Source organism: Mustela nigripes, unplaced genomic scaffold, assembly GCF_022355385.1.
Source record: "Mustela nigripes isolate SB6536 unplaced genomic scaffold, MUSNIG.SB6536 HiC_scaffold_75, whole genome shotgun sequence".
Lineage (NCBI taxonomy): Eukaryota > Metazoa > Chordata > Mammalia > Carnivora > Mustelidae > Mustela > Mustela nigripes.
The window spans coordinates 4890651-4911755 of NW_026739490.1; the positions used below are offsets into that span (position 1 = coordinate 4890651).

At 47.0% G+C, this 21105-nt stretch overlaps 1 protein-coding gene across 3 annotated transcripts in view; it reads right to left on the minus strand.

The window, feature by feature from the left end:
- Window positions 1-1560: 1560 nt before the first annotated feature.
- The window catches only part of PTPRA (protein tyrosine phosphatase receptor type A), a 149101-nt gene continuing 129556 nt past the window's right edge, over window positions 1561-21105 (minus strand). For all 3 annotated transcript variants that reach the window (XM_059386573.1, XM_059386572.1, XM_059386574.1), the window contains 9 exons: window positions 20825-20960; window positions 19977-20126; window positions 18671-18764; window positions 18283-18359; window positions 17671-17805; window positions 9104-9229; window positions 8872-9023; window positions 2630-2765; window positions 1561-1861 (listed from right to left, as the gene is read on the minus strand). In XM_059386573.1, the coding sequence (XP_059242556.1) occupies window positions 1787-1861; window positions 2630-2765; window positions 8872-9023; window positions 9104-9229; window positions 17671-17805; window positions 18283-18359; window positions 18671-18764; window positions 19977-20126; window positions 20825-20960 (1081 nt within the window). In that variant the 3' untranslated portion in view covers window positions 1561-1786. The remainder of the gene's footprint in view (window positions 1862-2629; window positions 2766-8871; window positions 9024-9103; window positions 9230-17670; window positions 17806-18282; window positions 18360-18670; window positions 18765-19976; window positions 20127-20824; window positions 20961-21105) is intronic.

Sequence of the window (21105 nt, forward strand, 5' to 3'; positions counted from 1 at the left end):
GGATTTCATCCATCTGGGAGTTGCTTGTAGTCAGCTGGGAAAGGAGAGGCTTAGACCTGAGTGCTCAGGTGCTGCTGGAGCACAGAAGGGCACAGACCCTGATCAGATGGTCTGGGTGAAGGATGACAATGAGTTAGCTGGAGTCTGCACACAGAGCAGCTGTGGGCTTCCCTTGTAAGGAACAAAAACGGTGAAGAGTCAACATAGGAACTGCCAGTGGATCCAGATCCCTGGACTAGGGGTGGAGGGAGAGAGGCGCAGAGAATGCTGGAAGGCTGCAGGAAGGGACAGTAGACTCTGGAGAGACCAGGTGAACCCCTGGGCAGTGGGAGTGTGAGACAGGGGCCCGTGGGTCAACCCATGCAGTCACTTGGTAGGAAGGATATGCCTCCCTGGAGCTCAGGGCTGGAGAAGGGCGGAGGGTCTACAACACATAGACCACAAGAACGCCAAGTCTCTGAGAAGGAGAAAGAGGAGGAGCAGAGGCTGCAGAGTAAAGATAAAGTCAGAAGGGAAGAACTGGTGGACAGAGAGTGGATCTGTGATAAGCAGTAAGAAAGGAATCTGTGAGGATGAAGGGTAGAAGAGGGGTGAGTGAATCTATCATAAAAGCATAGGCCTGGGGGAAGTGCCCTTTTTTAAAATTAAAACCAAAGACTTGTGCATTTGGTGATGGTGGAGTGCTGAAGGAAACTGAATGCCCAGGAGGGCACTGACTTGATGAAGTGAGCTGGGGACTGAAGACTCCTACCATCTTAGCCTCTGGATCTGAGGCACTTCCCCATAAAAGTCCTGGAAATGTGGACAGATATAAAAGGAAATGAAAAGCTTTTTAATCTAGTAAGTGTGGATATACAAAGACTTAACCCTGGATAGAATGACATAACCCAGACGTTTTGGAGCAAAGCACCAGGGAAGTTGGACCGGCCTTGGCCAGCTACCTCCTCTCTCTTCCACACCCCTGTGCTAGGGAAACAGTGAGGACACTGACCATTTTCCAGGGAGCAAGGCTGGCTGGGATCACTGCACCAAAGCTAGGCTGGGAATGGAAGGTGTGTCCTAGCAACTAGCTGAGAGCTGAAGAGGCTGTACCAGTTGGAGAGGAGCTGAGAGGACAGCGGCTCCTGAGAGAGCACTAACAGCAGGGCTAGGAGCGGCCCAGGAGCGCCCCAGCCCTAGTCTGGCTGCCCCACCCCAGACAAAGGGAGACGCTTCCTCAGGGAGTCAAAGCTTTTATTACCTGATAATCCCTAGTGTGGTGCCAGAGATACCGCTCTGGTCCCTTTACTCCCCACAGTGGGTTGTGGTGGTGATGGAGGAGGATGGAGATGGAGGGGGTAGGGATTATTTACAGAGCAGGGAGGGAACAACAGCCTGATAGGGGCAGAGGAGAGGGGGGCACCAGGACAACCAATTTCCTCAAGAGCTCTGAGAACTTTGTGCTTTTTTTTCTTAGTTGATGCTGAGCTACCTGGAATGATTTTGTGTTCCTTCTTCAGGAAAAGAGGTCTAAACCAAAGGATAATACAGCCCAATTTCCAGGCAGAGGATTTCACGATATCAATCCAAACATCACACTATTTAATTCCCCAATAAAACATTGGAAAAAGGACTATCAGTGCTAACACATTTACATATAAAATCTTCCACCTAATAGGTAATAGAAGCCTATGTACCAATTTCTAAAACAGTTATAAGATATATACACAATTTTGGGTATATTAACAAAACAGAATATTACAAAATATTAAAGGCAATTTTCCTGTCCACTGGATCTCATCACCTCTTACTTGAAGTTGGCATAATCTGAGAATGCGTCAATATATTCCTGCACCACCTTGTAGCAGAACTCATACTGTTCCTGCAGAGCAAACAGAAGAGAAAAACCAGCGTTACTGAGGACAATAGGACCTGCAGTTCCTGACCGGTATTTAAAAGGGAAAAAAAAAAAAAAGAAGCCTGAGGGGAAGTGAATGTTTTTGGACTTGAACCTGAGTCCCGCCCTGCCTTCCAGAGTTCTGACAGCATTCCCTTTCTGGGTTGAGTACAGCTAATTTTGTCCAAGTGAAGGTGACCCAAGAGGGAGACACGGCGCTAGGCCGGCAGCGCAGATGAGTGTGCTGGGCTGGTGGACCAAGCAGGCAGGGAGATGGCTGTGTGGCCCGCACCTCACCAGAACTGCCAGGCTGCAGGTACCCCAGGTCTCAAAGCCTCACCAATGCCTAAACCTCTTAAAATGTGTTTTTCTTTCCCCTTAGACATGTCTAGCTCTTCAGGGTTCCAGGGCCCTTAGAGATGTTTGTCCCCATAGTCAGTGGTTACTGGTCACTGGGACGGGCAGAAGCCTGAGCAGAAGAGGAGGCACTCCTGAATCTTCCCACCCCAGGACCCACAGAGAAGTACAGAGCCCTGTGGGGCACCCAGGCACCCCAGCACCCCCTTCTAGCCTTCCAAGAGGCCACTCAATTCTCTTACTGCTGACAGGGCTGTGCCTCTCTGCTCTCACTGCCACCGAGGCTTATTCTGCCTGGGGCACCTTGGGGAACAATGGGCCCTCCAGGAGAGCCTTCCCCTTGTGACGGCCCTGACAGAGAGGGGCTGTGGGTTGGAGGTGGTGTGAGCAGCATACCAGTGTCTGGACCATGTGTGGCCTCTGTAGCCGCAGGCTCTTGACAGTCTGGAAGACATCCAAAATCCCCTCCGCTTTCACCCGTTCCAGGACTGTGCTTAGGGCACAGAAGGTCCCCGTCCGTCCTGCCCCCGCACTGTAACAGAGCAGACACATTGGTTACAGCCTGCTGGGCTGGGAAAGTGAAGACAGTAGCAATGAGCACATAAAGGCCAAGGTGGAGGCTGGTGCTCATGGGAAGGGGTGGCATCTAATGGAGATGGTTGGGGGGGGGGGCCCATTTGCTCCTCTCCCCATAAGCCCCCTGCTCACACTGCTCTGGGGGAGGAAGGGGTACTGCTGCTGCCCTTCTTGTACGTCCCACTTTGCCACTGAGGGACTCGCCCATAGGACAGTGGTGAAGAACCTCACACACCCTCCTTCCCACCCAACACTGAGCCTTCTCCATCTACCTGAAAATATATCTGCATTGCCCTGATGTGCTGCTCGCTCATGCTGGGATTCTAGTCTCTTTCCTTTCCTGATAAACCCTGCCCCTCTGTGCTGTGTGTGTGTGTGTGGGGGGGGTGTGTGTGTGTGTGATTCTTTTCCATGACTCTCATTTGCTTCCTAAATCCCAAGAATCCGGACTCTGACACTATCCACTCTGTTCAATGTCATCGGTTCAGACCCTCACTGAGTGCCTTCTGTGTGGCTGTGGCATGGGGAAAACAACCCCAGCCAATAAAGATATGTAGTGTGGGAAGGAAAAAGAGGAACAGGTGTTCCAGGCAGGGTGGTCAGGGAAGGTTCTCTAATAGAGTGTCACATGAGCAGAGACCTGAGGTGAGGGCAAGGCCCAACAGCTATCTGTCTGGAAAGGAGTATCTCAGGCACAGGCAGGATGCCTAGGCACGGAAGCTGTGTAGCTGAATCTGATGGCTGGAGGACAAAAAGGAAGAAAGGAGAGTGGTGGGATGAGGTCAGAGCCCTTAGGGAGAATGCCAGCCCTTGGGTGCACCTCCTGCCTGGCCTAGGCAAGAGCCCTCAGATCAAGTTGGGCCTTATGAGTTGTTAGGATTCTCAGTGATGTGACCTGACTGAAATTATTTATTTATTTATTTATTTGACAGAGAGAGAGAGAGAGAGAGAGATCGAGATCACAAGTAGGCAGAGAAGCAGGCAGAGGCGGGGCGGGGGGCAGCAGGCTCCCCACTGAGCAGAGTGCTGATCGATGCAGGGCTTGATCCCAGGACCCTGAGATCATGACCCGAGCCAAAGGCAGAGGCTTTACCCACTGAGTCACCCAGGCACCCCTTGACTTAAGTTTTTAGAAGAATCTCTCAGGCTGCTGAGCTGAGAACAGGGGGAAGGGTGGGACACGGCAACATGTGAGGGCCGTGTAACTACTGGGAAGAGGAGGTGGTGGCTTAGGCAGAGGGGTGCTGGTGGAGGATATGAGAAATACTTGATTCTGAAACTATTTTCCATGTACAGCAAAGTCCAATATTAGATGTGCATATGGGAGGAAAGAGGGAGAACAGTATGGCTCCAAGGTTTCTCATCTGACTTAGCTGGGGGACTGAAATGTCACTTACTGACTGGGGAAGGCTAGGCAAATAGTGGACTTAGAAAGAAAGACCAGAAGTTCTGATTCAAACCCTTTAAAATGAAGAAGTGGAAATTTTGAGTACGTAACTAGACATATATATCTGGAGTTTAGGGGAGAGGATGAACAAGTGACAATGACACAGGAGTTGGTATGAAAGCAAGGAAACAAGATGGGCTGCCTAGGGGAGTGGCTGTTAGTCAACAAGGAGGTCCATCTGGGCCCTGGACCACAAACGGAGAGGAATCAGCCAATGAGGACACAAACAAGAAGAGAAGCTATGCCGGAAGCATTCCATAGAGAAGCGAGTGATTAACTGTGTTTGATGCTAATGAAGGTCAAGGGTAATGAGTCAGAAGGATCTCTGGACTTAGCAATGTGGAGGTCATAGGTAGCCCTCACAGGGGCAGTTGCAATGGAGTGGGGAGGGGAGAGGTTAACCAGAATGGGCTCAAGACAGAACGGAAGAGAAGAACTGGGGAGTTAGTCTGAACAAAATCTTCTGAGAAACTTTACTATAAGGAAAACAGAAATAGAGGGATACCTGGAAGGAAATTAAAGGTAAGAGTTTTTAAAATATTAAGATGGGATGGGGTGCCAGGGTGGCTCAGTCCTTAAGCATCTGCCTTCAGCTCAGATCATGATCCCTGGGTCCTGGGATCGAACCCTACATTGGGCTCCCCACTCGGTGGGAAGCCTGCTTCTCCCTCTCCCACTCCCCTTGCTTCTGTTCCCTCTCTGTGTCTCTCTCTGTCAAATAAATAAATAAAAATCCTAAAAATACATATATATTAAGACGGGAGAAATTATAGCACATTTGCATGAAAATGGTAGTTATCCAGGTCATTATTCAGAGGAAAACCTGATAATGTAGGACAGTGAAGTCAGGTTCCTGAGGAGATAAAAGGCGATGGAACTGATAGTGAAGTAGAGGGTGGCTGTGGCAGACAGGCCCTACCACAGCCCCCCAGATCCCTGCCTCATGGTGTTCACACCCTTATGTAATCTCTTCCCCATAAGTGTGGGCAGGATATGTGATATGCTTCTAACCAACAGATTACAGCAAGGGGGATGAGATGTATACTACACATATGTGATTACGTTACATGGGATTTTAACGCCCGTCTTGCAAGGAGACACTCTCTTTTGGTGGCTTAGAAGAGGCAAGCAACCACACAGGGAAGGTCCACGTGGCAAGGAACTTCAGTCCAGCAGCCCACAGGGAACTGAATGCTACCAACAACCAAGTGAGCTTAGAAATGGATCCTTCCTGGGGGACCTGAATGGCTCAGTTGGTTAAGCATCTACCTTTGGCTCAAGTCACGATCTCAGAGTCCTGGGACTGAATACCTTACTGGGCTCCCTGCTCAGCAGGGAGTCTGCTTCTCCTTCCCCCTCTCTCCTTCCCCCTGCGTGTGCTCTCTCGCTCTCTCAAATAAATAAATAAATAAAATCTTAAAAAAAGAAATGGATTCTTCCCATTCAAGCCTCAGACAGGATGACAGCCCTGGTTAGCACCTTGACTACAGTCTTGAGAGACCCTGAAGCACAGGACTCACCCAAGATGTGCTCAGATTCCTGACCACAGAGACTGTGAGATAAATGTGTGTTGTTTTAAGATGCTAAGTTTGTGGTAATGCTATTAAACAGCAATAGATGATTAATGCAACTGGCTTCAGAAAGAGGACAGACAATTCATCCACTGAACAGGAGGGATGCAGGGTCTGTAACACTAATGCAGGTGACAGGCAGCTACGTGTTGGGAGCATATGGAAGTTCTGATTGCTTCTCCTTTCTTAGTCAAGCAGAAAAACACTGTCCTCTCTTAAATAAGGGGACAGATGGTTATCTGATGCTGATGGTTATCTAGGTCTGAGAGGAGGTGTGAAATAATAATCTAGGCTGGCAAAGCCTTTCTGTAAAGGGTCAGACAGAAAATACATTAGGTTTTGCTGAGAAGAGATAAAATCAGTTATAACTATACAACTCTGACCCCTTGTGTGCTGAGCAGCAGTATGAGGCAAGGAGAGCACCATGTATGGTCTCAATTCTGTTGCTGGAGCATGACAGCAGCCAGTTTGTCACAAATGGGCATAGCTGTGTTCCAATAAAACCTTATATATAGGGGCACCCGAGTGGCTCAGTCATTAGGCATCTGCCTTCAGCTCAGGTCATGATCCCAGAGTCCTGGGAATGAGCCACGCATTGGGTTCCCTGCTCAATGGGGAGCCTACTTCTCCCTCTCCCACTTCCCCTGCCTCTGTTCCCTCTTGCTGTGTCTCTCTCTCTCTCTCAAATAAATAAATAATTTGAGTTTTTTTTTTTTTTTTTTACAAAAAAGGAAAACAAAAACCAAAACCTCATATGTAGACACTGAAATCTGAATTTCATGCCATCTTCATGTCATGAAATAGTCTTGATTTTTAAAAATGTAAAAACAGGGGCCCCTGGGTGGCTCAGTTGGTTTAGTATTTGCCTTTGACTCAGGTTATGATCCCAGGGTCCTGGGAGCAAGTCCCTTATCAGGCTCCTTGCTCAGCGGGGAGCCTGCTTCTCCCTCTGCTTGTTCTCTGACAAATAAAATCTTAAAAATGTAAAAATAGTTCTTAGCTTGCAGATCCACACAAAACCAGGTGGTAGGCCAGATTTGGCACTGGACCCCTAGTATGCCCAGCTGTGGTCTCTAACAGTGGAAGGTGCAGAAGGATAGCAAGGCAACACTAAGGGCCAACCATAAGGTCAGGAATGTAAACTGAGGCTTGTAACCCGGTGCTTCTCTGCAGACACACTCAGCAGCACAGCATAAATGGAGGCTAGGTAGAGAATCTGGGGTTTGCCAAGAAAGGGTGACCAAGGGAAAGAAAAAAGTGTAGGGAAGGAAGTATTTATCTGGGCAGTCCAAGGAATCCTTTTTTCTTAAAATTTTTAGTTTAGTTTTAATTTTTAATTTTTTTTAAAGTACTCTCTACCCCCAGTGTGGGGCTCAAACTCACAACCCCAAGTTCAAGAGTTGCATGTTCTACTGAGCCAGACAGATGCGCCACTAAAGAATTCTTTTAATCTTGCCAGTCCAGTGGGCACAAAGCTACACTGCCTTGTTTTCATTTTAATTCCTCAGAATATTACTAGTAAATTGTAGCACTTTTTTGTGTTCACTGTCCATTTGTATTAGTTGGTGCACTTGCCACTTTTTTCTTCAAGATATTTTTAAAATGCTTTATTTTTGTATAGGTAGCCAAATTTCAAAACAATCCCAAACAACAAAAGGTTTCCTTCCTATTCCACTTCATCGTTTTCAGATACACCAATGTCCTCAGGTCCTTACCTGTCCTTCCAGAGATATTTTTATGCATATACCAACAGAAACATATTTCTGTTTGTTTTTTTTTTAAAGTTATTTATTTAAATGATCTCTATCCCCACACAGAGCTCCAACTCACAATCCCAAGATCAAGAGTCACACACTCCACCCACTGAGCCAGCCAGGCAACCCCCCAACAGGAACACATGTTCTTTCCCTATCTCCCATTTGCTTTTGTTCACAAAACAATACATCTAGAGGATTAACCCACACCCAGTATGTAAGCAGCCTCCTCATTAATTTCTATAGCTCGAGATCCATCACAGCTTATTGAGTCAGGCCACCATTAATGTGTTTAGGTAATTTATAATCTTCCACTATTATAAACAGTACTTCAATCCTGATGATTATTTCCTTTTGGCCACTTGAAGCACATTTACTGGATACATTCCCAGAGGTTCCTTTGCTCATTTTTCTGTTTTTAAAACCAATTTGCAGAGATTTATGATATACTCTTCCAAGAATTTTTTTCCCTAATTATAACAGCAATACAAACTCACGGTAAGTTTTTTTCCCCTTAAAATGCAATCTCAAACAACATGCCCCAAACAAAATTCACCCTTGCCTCCCAAAAGAAGTCCCCTTCTCATCTTTCTTCTGTCAATGACAGCAAACATTACCAGTAACCCTGATTTAAACTTGGGATAAACCCTATAACCTTGACTCCTCTTCTCTTTCACATCTGTTTTCAGTCTTGTTCATTTTTCTTCAAGCTAGTCTCAAAATAGTTGCCTTTTTTTCCCCCTGTTTGTTTGTTTGTTTCTTTCTTTTTTTTTAAAGATTTTATGTATTTGAGACAGTGAGAGAAAGAGAGAAGGAGCAGGGGGAGGGGCAGAGGGAGTGGGAGAAGCAGGTTCCCCACTGAGCAGGAAGCCAGACTGGGGCTGGATCCTGGGACTCCAGGATCATGACCTGAGCACAAAGCAGATGCTTAACTGACTGAGCCACCCAGGCACCCCTTTCCCTGTGTTTCTTATGGAGGCCAGACCTCACCCCCACAGTGCCCAACTGGACTCTCCACTATCAGTCTCCCCCGTTGCTCACCTATACCCCAACACTATCCCAAATGCTCCCCTGCCCAGTATCTTAATGTCATTGGTTCCTTAGCACTTAATGCACATTTCAAACTCTATGACCCTCTCTCATTACCCGGCGCTGTGCTGGCCACTAAAATCGAGTTCCAGGTGCTGCCCACCAGTATATCCTGCTCTTGTCTGGCTTTCTCCACTGCCGCTTCCCCTGCCTCCTTCTCCCAGCTTTCTCTCCCATGCCGAGGGCTGAGGAAAGTGGTACCTGCAATGCACGGTGATGGGGTGGTTCCCTGACTGCTGCTGCTGCTTCTGCACGGCTGCAATGATGCTGATCATGCCCTTTCCGTCACTGGGGATGCCCACTTCAGGCCAGCCGTGGAAGTGGAACTGCCGGATCTGCCGGCTCTTGTTCTCCTTTGGAAGAAGGGTGATCAGAGAGGCAGGGCGCCTTGGTTTTTCCCTGCGGGAGGAGCCACACCCCCCAGCCACCTTACCCTGGTGTTGGTGACCAGGAGGTCTCTGACAGTGTAGCTCTCACATTCCTCCTCTTTCTTCAGCTCCACTGTGATATCTCCATAGGACACCACTCCATCAGAGGGCCAGTACTGGGCACACTTCTCCTGGAATGACAAATGGGAGAAGTGAGGGGCTTGGAATACCATGTATGGTAGAGGTGGGGCTGCTCTCTGAACTGCCTGCTCCCCTCTTACCGTAACCACCTCTTAGAGGACACACGTCATCTCCAAGGTATCAGAGACTCAGAGTGTCATTACATTACTTAATATCACTCCAATTCACTTCATTAGGAGCCTCACCAGTACCTCACCAGCTGAACCTTTAACAACATGGATTTGAATTGCATGGGCCCACTTTTACAGAGTGGTACAAATGTATTTTCTCTTCCATGATTTTCTTAATGACATTTTCTTTTCTCCAGTTTATTTTAAGAACACAGTACATCATACATAAAACATAAAATATGTGCTGTTAATGTCAATGATCAATCTTCAGGTCAGTAGGAGGCAATTAATTACATTTTTTAAATTACTTGTTTTTTTTTATCAATTATTTTTATTAACATATGTATTATTTGCCCCAGGGGTACAGGTCTGTGAATCGTCAGGCTTACAGACTTCACAGCACTCACCATATTACATACCCTCCCCAATGTCCATAACCCTTCCCCCCAGCAACCCTCAGTTTGTTTTGTGAGATTAAGAGTCTCTTATGGTTTGTCTCCCTCCTCATCCAATTAATTACATTTTTGATGAGTCAAAAGTTATACGCAGATTTTTTTTTAAAGATTTTATTTATAGGGCGCCTGGGTGGCTCAGTGGGTTAAAGCCTCTGCCTTTGGCTCGGTAATGGTCCCAGGGTCCTGGAATCAAGCCCCGCATCAGCCTCTCTCAGGGAGCCTGATTCCCCTGCCCCCCGCCTCCCTCTCTGCCTAATTGTGATCTCTGTCAAATAAATCTTTAAGATTTATTGATTTATAAATAAATCTTAAAGGTTTATTTATTTGAGAGAGAAAGAGAGAGAGGCAGAACACAAGCAGGGGTTGTGGGAGAGAGAGAAACAAGACTCCCCACTGGGCAACGAGCCTGATGTGGAGCTCTACCTCAGGATCCCAGGATCATGACCCAAGCTGAAGGCAGACAACTGACTGAGCCACCAGGCGCCCCCACACAGATTTTTTTTTTAATTACAGTTGACACACAATGTTACATATGTTTCAGATATACAGTACAGTAATTCTACAAGTCTATACGTTATACTGTGCTCACCACCAGCGCAGCTACCATCTGTCACCACAGAACAGTATTAACATTCCACTATATTCCCTACGCTGCAGCTTTCATCCCTGTGATATATGCAGATTTCTGACTACACCGTAGAAAGCGGGGGCTGGCAGTCATGCCCCCAACCCCCATGTTGTTCAAGAGTCAACTGTATATTTAAAAACTTAATTCTTGTATTGACATAATCATTTAACCTTTTGCTGTTAACTTAGCTACAGTCTAAGTTGCCACACATGACAGGACATCTGAAGAGCTCTGACCATCACCTCTGCTGTGTCCAACATTTAAGAGGGAGAGAAGTGGATGTCTTTGCTCCAGTTCCTTTTCTCCCCTCCTTTGCCCCCTTTGGGTGTTTCTACCTCTTAGAAATGCTTACATATGTCAGACTACTAATCCAGAAAAACCGAACCCCACTGACCCTGCCACCCAGCCATGGTACTTCACTAGAGCCCAGGCCATAGTATCTTCCATCCCTCTCCTCTTGATCTTCTGAATCTGCAATGGCACCCACATTTCTGTCTTTGTGAGTGAGTAGGAGATGGGTTACAGCCTGTCTTTGCTGGCATCTGGTTCAATCTCCTCTATAACTATGTATGGGCAGAAGCTGCCACTTTTTTATCTTTGTCTCCCCACACCTTGCACACCACCCACACGTAGCAGGCTCTCAGTTGCTGCTAACTGAATTTGTTCAATGTTTGCAGAACCAGTCAGGCTATATGAACATAAATAAAACAATACAGTTATACTGTCCATTTCTTTGGAGCATTTCGGGGAAGATCTTCAATATTTCACTATTGGCAATTTTAAAATCCTCAACCATAAAGGTATTTCACATTCACCGGGAAACTTACAAAAAGTAGAAAAACTAAAATCACAGATAGTCTCTTAGTCCAAATAAAATCATTATTAAAGGTCCATTTTAGTGACTCTTCTTGCTTTTCATATGTGTGATGATTCATTACCCCCTTATAAATGACACTGAGGTCATTTTAAAACAGAATTATCAAAGTGGTGGGGCAGGGAAATGTAACAGACCAATCTTTTCTACATATACCCACTTGGAGTCCTGGGGATGCTGAGGGTTGGGGATCCAGGTGCTCTCCTCAACTAGAACAGCTTTAAAACAAATTCTAAGGCTCTTAAACAGAGATTATGTTGATTTTTAGGGCACTGGTGGGTGGAATGAATTTTGCTACCAGAGTTCCCTCCCAATACTGCCCTCACACAGTTTATCAGCCAGGACTGAAGAGTGGGACTTTAAAACCATTACAAGTGCTGAGCTCCAAATGGACTTGAGAGAAGTGGAGTGTGTATGAGCTAGAATCACGCTATGACGCTATCACACTAGAAAAAGAAATAATATGGTCCCCCACTTTATGGCTTTCAGGTATCTGAGACCCTAGTTTTGGTGGTGAGGCACAACAAAGAAAAGGGGCTGACTGGAAGAAAGCCACCAGTGATACAGCATTAGGGAACTATTAAGAGAGTCCTCTCTTAAAACTGTGGACAGGGAGGTACGCCCCGGTGGCTCAGTCGGTTAAGCCTCTGCCTTCGGCTCAGGTCATGATCCCAGGCTCCTGGAATCGAATCCCACATCGAGCTCCTTGCTCTGCAGGGAGCCTGCTTCTTTCCCTGTTGCTTGTGCGCTCTCGCTTGCTCTCTCTCTCTCTCTCTCTGACAAATAAATAAATAAATAAATAAAATCTTAAAACAAACAAACAAACAATTGTGGATCGGGAATCAGTCAACAGTAAAAGCAAACAGGGAACTTGCTGTGGCTAGTTTAATGGGGACAACTCTCAAAGGTGACTACACATGGTTGGGACCAACCAAGAGGTTAGATTAATGCCAGAGTGAGTTTCAAGGTGACACAGTTTTGTAGGTGAATAGGTAAGAAGACAAGCCTGGTAAATTTACAGGATTAGGATTTTTTTCAAAAAGATTTTATTTATTTATTTACTGGGGAGAGAGAGAGAACACTTATGAGAACAAGCAAGCATGAGCACGAGGGAGGAAGCTGAGGGAGAGGGAGAAGCAGGTTCTCAGCTGAGCAGGGAGCCCGATGTGCCGTTTGATTTGAGGACTCTGAGCTCATGAGCTGAGCAGAAGGCAGACACTTAACTGACTGAGCCACCCAGGCGCCCCAGGTTAAGGGTTTAAGAGATGATATACCAGAGAAGCCACATAAGACAATTACAAATGTTGGACCAATGGCAGCAACTCATTACACTCAGCCAGGCGAAGGTTACAGGGTTTATTTAATTTGGCTCTCCGAGTGGGCACAATACAAACAGAGGAGGCAAGCTGGACTTAAAAACAAAGCCAGCTATTTAAGACAAAAAGGCAACAACTAAGGGAAATGGCAGTCCAGAGGTGCCTCTCATGGCTGTGGGGAGGGCGATGGCAGAAAGAGTGGGGCCTAAAGCAGCACTAGTTCAGGAGGCTGAGTTAAGTTGCTGGAAGGCAAGGTTTTGAGGGAGGTTTTGGAATACTCAGCAAGAGTAGAGTCAGTTTAGAGACGCTCCTCTGAGCCAAAGGTGAGGAACCCTGTTCCTTAAATAGCAGAACACGGTCCTGAGGAATCCAGAGCAGGGGCCAGCAGTGGCTGCACCTACTGATGCCCAGAGCTATGCAGGCCCGGGGATCCTGCTGAAGAGGGAGACCTGAGAGCACAGAGCGGAGACCAGGCTTGGGCAGAACACAAAGCAGTGACATATACAGAACCTCCTGTCAAGGAGTAGGCTATGACCCATCTCAGCAGCCATGCCCCACTTAGCAGCTAGATGGCAGAAGGGAACAAGGGAAAATGGAAACCAGGAGAATTAAATTAAGCAAGTGAAACTATGAGAAAGAAGGACCCAATTCAAGTCTTGGGACTAGATGTCAACATTTCTGAAAGGCTCCTGAATTTTGTATGCTGGGTAAATTTTCCCTCACGATCTCAGGAAGCCCAAAGAAGAGTTTAAGGAGTGACCACAGTTAGAATTATATTTTTGAAATGATCTCTGGCTGCCATGGGAAGTGACTAAAAGTGAGCAAGAGTGGAAGTGGGGCTGTCAAGCTACTGAGTGGTTTAGGTGAGCAGACGATGGTTTGGAGGAGGTGCCCACAGCTGTGCTGGAGAGAGGTGGACACACTCAACATATGTTAGGCCTCACTGATGTGGGAACCAAAGAAAGGGGAGTGATGACGGTAACTACTAGACTTCTGACATGAACAACTGGGCAGAAGGCTGGACCACTTACTGAGATGGTAAGAAGAGCTCGGACTAGTACTGGGAAGGAGGAAATCATGTTTCATCCGGGCCAGGTGGAGTTCGAGATCCTTAACAGTCATGTGAAGATATCCAGTGGGCACAGGGGTACACCAGTCCACAACTGGGAAGTTGACACAGATTTGGGAACCTCCAGCATATAAATAGCATTCCAAGCCGCAGGACTACATGAGGTCCTCAAGGGAAACTGTTAACTACAGAGTCTAGGGCACTTCAGTGATTAGAGGTCACAGAGGAGGAGCCAGATTGTGAGATAAGGTGCCAAGAAAATAAAAGACTAGGAGAGAATAACAAAGGTTAGCAGGAAAGGATTATAATAATGATAAGTCACAAAAACTCTAGAGAGAGTAAGGAGGAAAGTAAGAACACGAGGGGAGTCGGGGCTGAGGAAGTGGAGGAGTCCATGGCTCTGAAAGAGGACTTCAACCACCTCCACTTTCACCTCAGTCTATATTTTCTGATTAAGTTTTTCTCTCCAGCTTCTCTCTTAATTCAGGCAAAAGACCTGGCTGGCAAAGCATCTAGGGATGGGAACCCTCAAGCAATGATGACTGCCCTGGCCTCAGAAAGACTCCACATGACTGGACTGACCCCAAGACAGTGATCAACCTGACCGTTCTGCCCACCTGCGTGTACCCACTGACCTTTATCCCACAACTTCCTTAAATGAACCTAGAACTATTTTCTGCACTTTGGACACAGTCTCTGAGATGTTAGTCCACTGTCTTGGACTCAGTGCTGGCCTCACTGAAATAAATTCCTCTCTTGTTTCACCTCTCCTGGGCTCTCTGCCTTTGTATTGTCAGTGGGAAGTGGCTGAACTGGGCCTGTTTGGGAGCCCTGGAGCTCTTGAGCCCTTGGACCCTGGGCACAGCTAGAGACCTGGTGAAGATAAAAACTATGGAGTAAGAGATGGGAAGTAGTGAGGTGGATACTTGCCAGATGGTGAAGCAGGGCAGGATGCAGGGTGCCTGGTGCTGAGAGCCCAAAGGCAGCACAGATATGGGCAATGACTTGCTTTGAGTGGGTAGCTGAGATAGCCAAGAGACTGAAAGACCACCTTCAAGAGCAGAGGCAGGCATAGGGGCTGCCAAGGGGCAATAAGCCAGGTGTTAAAATCCTCAGTAGCTCAGGGTGGGAGATGGGAATAAGTGCTCAATCCAGTAGCAGAATACTTGGGAATGGGACTTTAACCTCAGATTTATGTTTTCAAGTTACAGATTCTAGATAACGATATCCTAAAGAAGCTGCAAGAGAAGCTTTTGTGTCTTTGCTCCTGCTGCCTTTACCCTCCTCCTCCTAGATAGCACCTAGTGTCTTTCACAATCCCGAGGCTGACAACAGTGATAAGGACACAGAGCTTTGTGACAGGCATCTGATGCAATCTCATTCTACTGATTCTGGATAAGTGGAACACAACACTGGGTGGGGCTGACCCCATGCAGAAACTGCTAGAACTGCTCTGCCCACTCGGATGAATGGTCCAACCTAAGCTATTGCGGGAACAGGCCTTACCAAGCATGTTGGTGGACCCCTCTGGTTAAGATGGAGCAGGAAGGAGGTGGGGGAAAGAAACAGGGAGAAAAGAGGATTTTAAGTTTTAATTCTTTCGGGATTTTAATGTATATAAAATTGACAATTTAGGATTAAGACATTTTCCTTGGGACTTTAAAACCAGGTGTAGGGAGTAGTGGTGTCATGTTGTGTAAATGTAGATAGCTTTCACTGGATCCTTTAGGTTCCTGTTAGTATCTCTGGAGGCTATACTTGATAAGACGAATGGGAGATGGAACAGGAAGGGAAATCCTGTCTTAGGGGGCAGTGAGGCCTTATAGAGAATGTCATTAATGTCCTGTTCTGATTCATTTCAGAAGCTTCTAAGGGCAAGAGCTGCTGCCTATTTCACAGGCCCCGCAGAGAGGAAATAAGGCAGAGTGGTAGGTAGAGGGGACTGCAGGCTTCATCAGGGCGTGGGAGACTGTATGCACGTGGCTCTTTTCCCCATCTCCATCCTTAACTCTCACTAGGTTTCCTTCAAGGATGGAAGGGCTGAAGTCTGACGTATTCAGTGGCCACATTTTATTGCGGGACAGTGGGTTGAGAGATGATACTTGTGCTTGTTATCCCAGTGCTTCTCCCTGCAATATGGGCTTGCGTGTCACAGATCTTGGAGATGGGCAGTGTGGGGATAATGCAGGTCCAAGGCTCCTCTGTACCTTCCATCCTGGCTTATTAGAGAGGGCCAGGAAACACACACCCAGCTCCTGATAACGTAGTAGCTCATTGCCCAACTGCAGAGCCAGGAACTGTGCCCCAAACCTTTCACCTCATCAGTACTGTTATCAATGACAGATGAAGACCTCTGAAGTATGTCTGTTGATGAGGGACATGAGAGAAATCTGGAAGGAATAGCTCATGAGTTAAGTGATTAAAACTGGAAAAAAAAAATCCTGACATACAGAATATCAGAGTGTGCAAATATGAATAAAGCTGTATCAAAGTTAAAATAAACAAACTGTGCAAGTACAGAATGGGGAAGGTGTAGCTAATAACAACTAGCATAAAATATACTTAGTCATTTTTTTAACTGGTTGTAAATTCAGCGAGTCCTAAGTGGGTGCCATCCTTAATTCTTCACCCTGCTTTCACTATCTTTTGGGACAGACCCTTTGTCACCATCTGTACTAAGTCCCGGCCATCAGCAGTACCGTCATAGCCTTCTTTCTCCTTGTGCTGTGCTCATTTTTCATCTGCCCTCCTCACTGAGCGAGAGGGACTTTCAAAAAAACACAAAGCTGATATTGTCAAAGGCTCTGAAACTGCTCTGTGAAGTCCAAACCCTTCACTACAGCTCAGAAAGACCTTTATCACCAGGCCCTTGCTGGTTTCTCCAGGCTCCTTCTCTCAATTCTGATCTCTGTTAAGTCACACACCAGGCACAATGAAGTGCCCGTTTACTGCACTGGGCGATCATAAACACTGTGTGAACACAGACTGGGATACCTAGCATCAGCGAGGGGGGGTGGGCAGGAGGCAGGCAGAGAAAGAGTGACCCCTGAGATGGAAAGTGCTCAGTAGAGGTTCTGTGACTATGACTCGGGAACAGCAGATCCCCCACACTGGGGGGTGGGGGGGGATGACCCAAGGGGGCCTCTAAGGTCTGTTACATTCTGAGTTACCATTCAATTCTACTTTTAAACTGATTTGAGGATGTTTTCTTTTCAAGAGTTAGCTTTTTTTTTTTTTTTAAAGATTTTATTTATTTATTTGACAGAAAGACAGAGATCACAAGTAGGCAGAGAGGCAGGCAGAGGGGGGGGGGAGGAAGAGAGCTGCTGAGCAGAGGGAAGCTCCCTGCTGAGCAGAGAGCCCGATGTGGGGCTCGATCCCAGGACCCTGAGACCATGACCTGAGCAGAAGGCAGAGGCTTAACCCACTGAGGCACCCAGATGCCCTGAGGATGTTTTCTTTAAAAGATTTCCTTGTTATTGAATGTCAGCTTATATATTTCTTCTATTATTTCTATTATTAATGTCAGCTTTTGCATTTCTTCTATTATTTCTATTATTTCTCAGGTTCTACTGTTTTTCTGTAGTCTGCAAAGAGGCAAATCATCTTCCCACAGTTCTCTAGTTCATTCTTCTGGCCTGGAAGGCAACTTCTTTTTACAGACACTCAGAAGTTCCACATCAGATCCTTGGTCTGGCGCTGTATCCCTCATTCACTAGCTCTGCCCTGTCTGGGGGTGAGAGGAGGAGGCTAGCACAAAGCTAGGCTGCAGGCAACCATATTTAGGAGAGAAGTTAAGAGGCAGGAACTGTATGGGGTCGCAGACCACACTGCTCTTCCAATACTGAGAGAAGCTCATGATAGCTCAGATCAACTGCCTGGATATGGCTTTTTGGACAGTTTAAGCCAAACACAGCTCCCCTCCACCCCTATTCCTGTGCTCTCTGTCTCCCACAGCCCAGGACGTCATTGAACTCACCTGGCCTCTCTCCTCCAGTTCTGTTAGCATCACGATAGAGCAGGATTTCCACTCCCAGATCATTCGCCAGAAGTCCTCAATGGTGTGGAGAAGAGGACCCTGGCTGGCGATGTAGGAGTCCTTCTGCCGGTAGCCCTATACAGACCAGGTCCATGGTAGGAGTAAGGTGGCTTAATAGGGAAGGGCTAGCGAAGAAGGCCACTAAAATGGGATGGGGCTGCTTGGAGGCAAACTCATCCCAGGCAGAACTCCCCTTTGGCTAAGGACCAAACCTTGTCTGAAATGCTGGTCTCCTCCTATGAGGGTGAGGGAAAGGGGGGCTGGAGCTAGGATGAAGAGAACAAGAATGGGAAAAAGCAGAGGCTTTCAGTCCTTGGCTGTGGTCTGTGCTATGAACTTTTTCCTCCAGTTATTACTGTGGTGTCTGCCCCGTTTGCTTCACCACTTTCTGCTCTCAGGAGCCTGACACACCTAGTGTGCAGGCTAGGTATTGGTTCTACATTTCATGACTGACAAAAGCACAATCCTCCCAAGCACTGGGAGGATGGCACTGCAAGGCCCAGCCAGATTTCCATGGAGGGTGGGGAGCTCTGGGACATAGCCACCACTTACATCAATGAAGGATGCATTCACGTAGTCCGTGTTCTCCTCACCCCTCTTAACTGGAATGATCACTCTGTTGAATTCATCTGCAGAAGGACAGAAGCTGTGGCTCCCCGATGGCACCTGCCCTCTCCTACCTCTCTTTCAATCTTTCCCTCCCACCCAGGCCCTGGGGAGGTATAATCCCAGCTGGGCAATAACATGCCAGTACCCAGGCCAGGAGGGAGAAACCTTTTGGCCTTCATGTTTTTTTTGTTTTGTTTTGTTCTTTTAAATTTCCAGAAGCCACTAAAAATCTAAGAGCAAAAAGAGGCAATACTCTAATTCTGGTCTCCAAGCTGAGAAGTGGAAGGAGGGATGGGGCACTAAGACTTTGGAGTGGAGAGAGAACTCTTACATGGAATGATCTGTAGAACTCGGTTCTTCTTCATGTTGGCTGGAAGGTTTCCAGTCCGCATCTTGTCATTCTGGATTTTGATTGAAGTTAACTTCTAATTTGGGAAGGAAGGGGAAACATTCCTCATCTCTGTAACTTGGCAAGATGATGCCTGTCAGACCTGCATCTTCAGGCTACTCCGGCTGCAAACTGCTCCTCCTTGGAGCCCTGACCTCCACTTCCACATGTTCTTTCTGGAACACCATTTCTTCTATCACAAGTTCAGCGAACAAGCCAAGAGTGTTTGGGAAACACTGCCTTGCGGACTCCTTGTGGACCCTTCTGGGACTCCCTGGAGCTAGAACTTGATGATCCTGGAGTAAGGATCCTGGCTTCATAAGAGGGCGTGAGCCTGCCTCCACTCCAGAGGCTGTCTCAGACTCATTCGAAAACCTTATTCAAATGCACATGCTCCCTTCTCCTGATTCTGAGGTTCCTTCTTGATCCTTGCTACTTAAAGTGTAGCCCATGAACCAGCAACAGTCTCATGGCATTAGAAATGCAGAATCTCAGGCCCTAACTCCCTTTCTCCCTGGCAAATCAGAACCTGCATCTTAACGGGATCCTACAGTAATCTGTGTGCACATTCTAGTTAGAGAAGAACTACTTTAAGGGATGTGATCCTTCCCACTGCAACTCAGAATCTCTTCTTCTGGGAACAGTTATGTTGACATGAGTGTGACATACTCTTCAGTGTGCTGAGAACCACTATCTAATGGTTGACAGCAGAGGTCAACAACCTATGGTCCATGGGCCATATCTGGCCTGCTACCTATAAAAAAACACAGTCATGGAAACACAGCCAGGCTCACCTGTTTATGTAGCAACTCTGGCTGCCCTGGTGCTACAGCAACAGTGTTGAGCAGTTGCAAAAGAGACAGACTATACTGCCTGTAAAGCCTAAAATTTCTACTGTCTGGTCCTTACACAAAAGGTCTACTGCTGCTGTACACTATAATACATACAATAATATGCCTGTTGGCAGGGGGAAGTGGGCTGGGGGACTTAAACAAAATACCACTGCCAGATTGTTTTGCTTTGTTTTTTCTTCTTTCCTCCTAACAAAACCCAAGTGATTCTAACATGCAGGACGGGTTGAAAATTACTAAGCTATGAATAAAAGAAAAGAAACCCACTGCTTTAACCACATACATATCTTACAAGGGGATTCCCCATTTGTTACTAAATCTCTAAAAGCCAGGCATTCCATATTCCCCAGAGCACATAGATCCTTCAGTCTGAAAGAGGGAGTTCAGCTCCAACTCACCTTAAATTCCTCCTCTAATCCATTGTTGCTGGTCCCTGGAATTTTGTTGTAAATTTTCTGCAGATGTGTTTCTAGAGAGGTCACCTCTAGTTCTGTATCTCCATAGAGATAATGCTCCAGAAGGGCTTGGTATATGAAAACATACTGCATCTGAAATGCCATGATGCCCAAGTTGCCAGTTATACACAACATGTCTCTGTGGTGCCAGATGACCGCCTCCCACCCCCAAATCACTCAAGTCCACTTCTCCTTTGACCCTAGCAGGTATAAAATTATTCACTCGTTTTCTGGTTCAGTGGAGGCAGGACTTCAAATGCACGAAACCCTGGGTTGAGGGGTGTGTGCTTAACTTGGGAGGGAGGGTCCTACTCTGGCAGCCTCCTAGAGTGCAAGACTAGAGGGAAGGACAAACCCAACTCCTGCTCATTCTGACAGCACAGACTGAACAGTCTGAAGGGCTGTCAGAGCCTGGTGACATACGAAACCTGGGCCAGCCTCCCTCCCAGTGCTGTGCCCTTTGAACCCCATGTACCAACCACCGAGCTGATCCTACTGCTGCTCCTGGACATGGCTAAGCTGAGTCACAATTCTGTGGGCACTGGTTCTCTCAGCTGCCTGCATGCGTGCTTGTAGGACCTGTTCCTCATCCACAGAGTCTAGTGCATATGACACATGCCTTTCCGACTCCCCCGTGCTCCATGTCTCCTTTAAGACATAGTTTATAAGGGTCCTTCATCACATTGCATGATGATCATTTACAATAACCCAGGAGGCTGAGTAATCCATGATGCTAGTAGGTGTTTTGGTCCTGGAATGCCCTCTGCCCACCTTACCCACAAATCACTCACGTCTGTTTGCACCATCTGGCAGCGCTGGGCCCGGATCCGGCTCACAAAGCCATAGACGTCCACTTTCCGCTCTGTATGCATCATGTCCAGCATGGCATCGATGACAACAAAGGTACCTGTACGCCCTACACCCGCACTGCAGCCAGAGAGCAGGGATGTTACTAGGATGGCCAGCATGCCTTGTGGAAGCATACAGGGAGGGGGTAGCAGAGGCCAGGACTCTTTCTTCAGGCCAGTACATTCTAATTCTGAATGGGGAATAGCTGGAAGACTGATGGAGC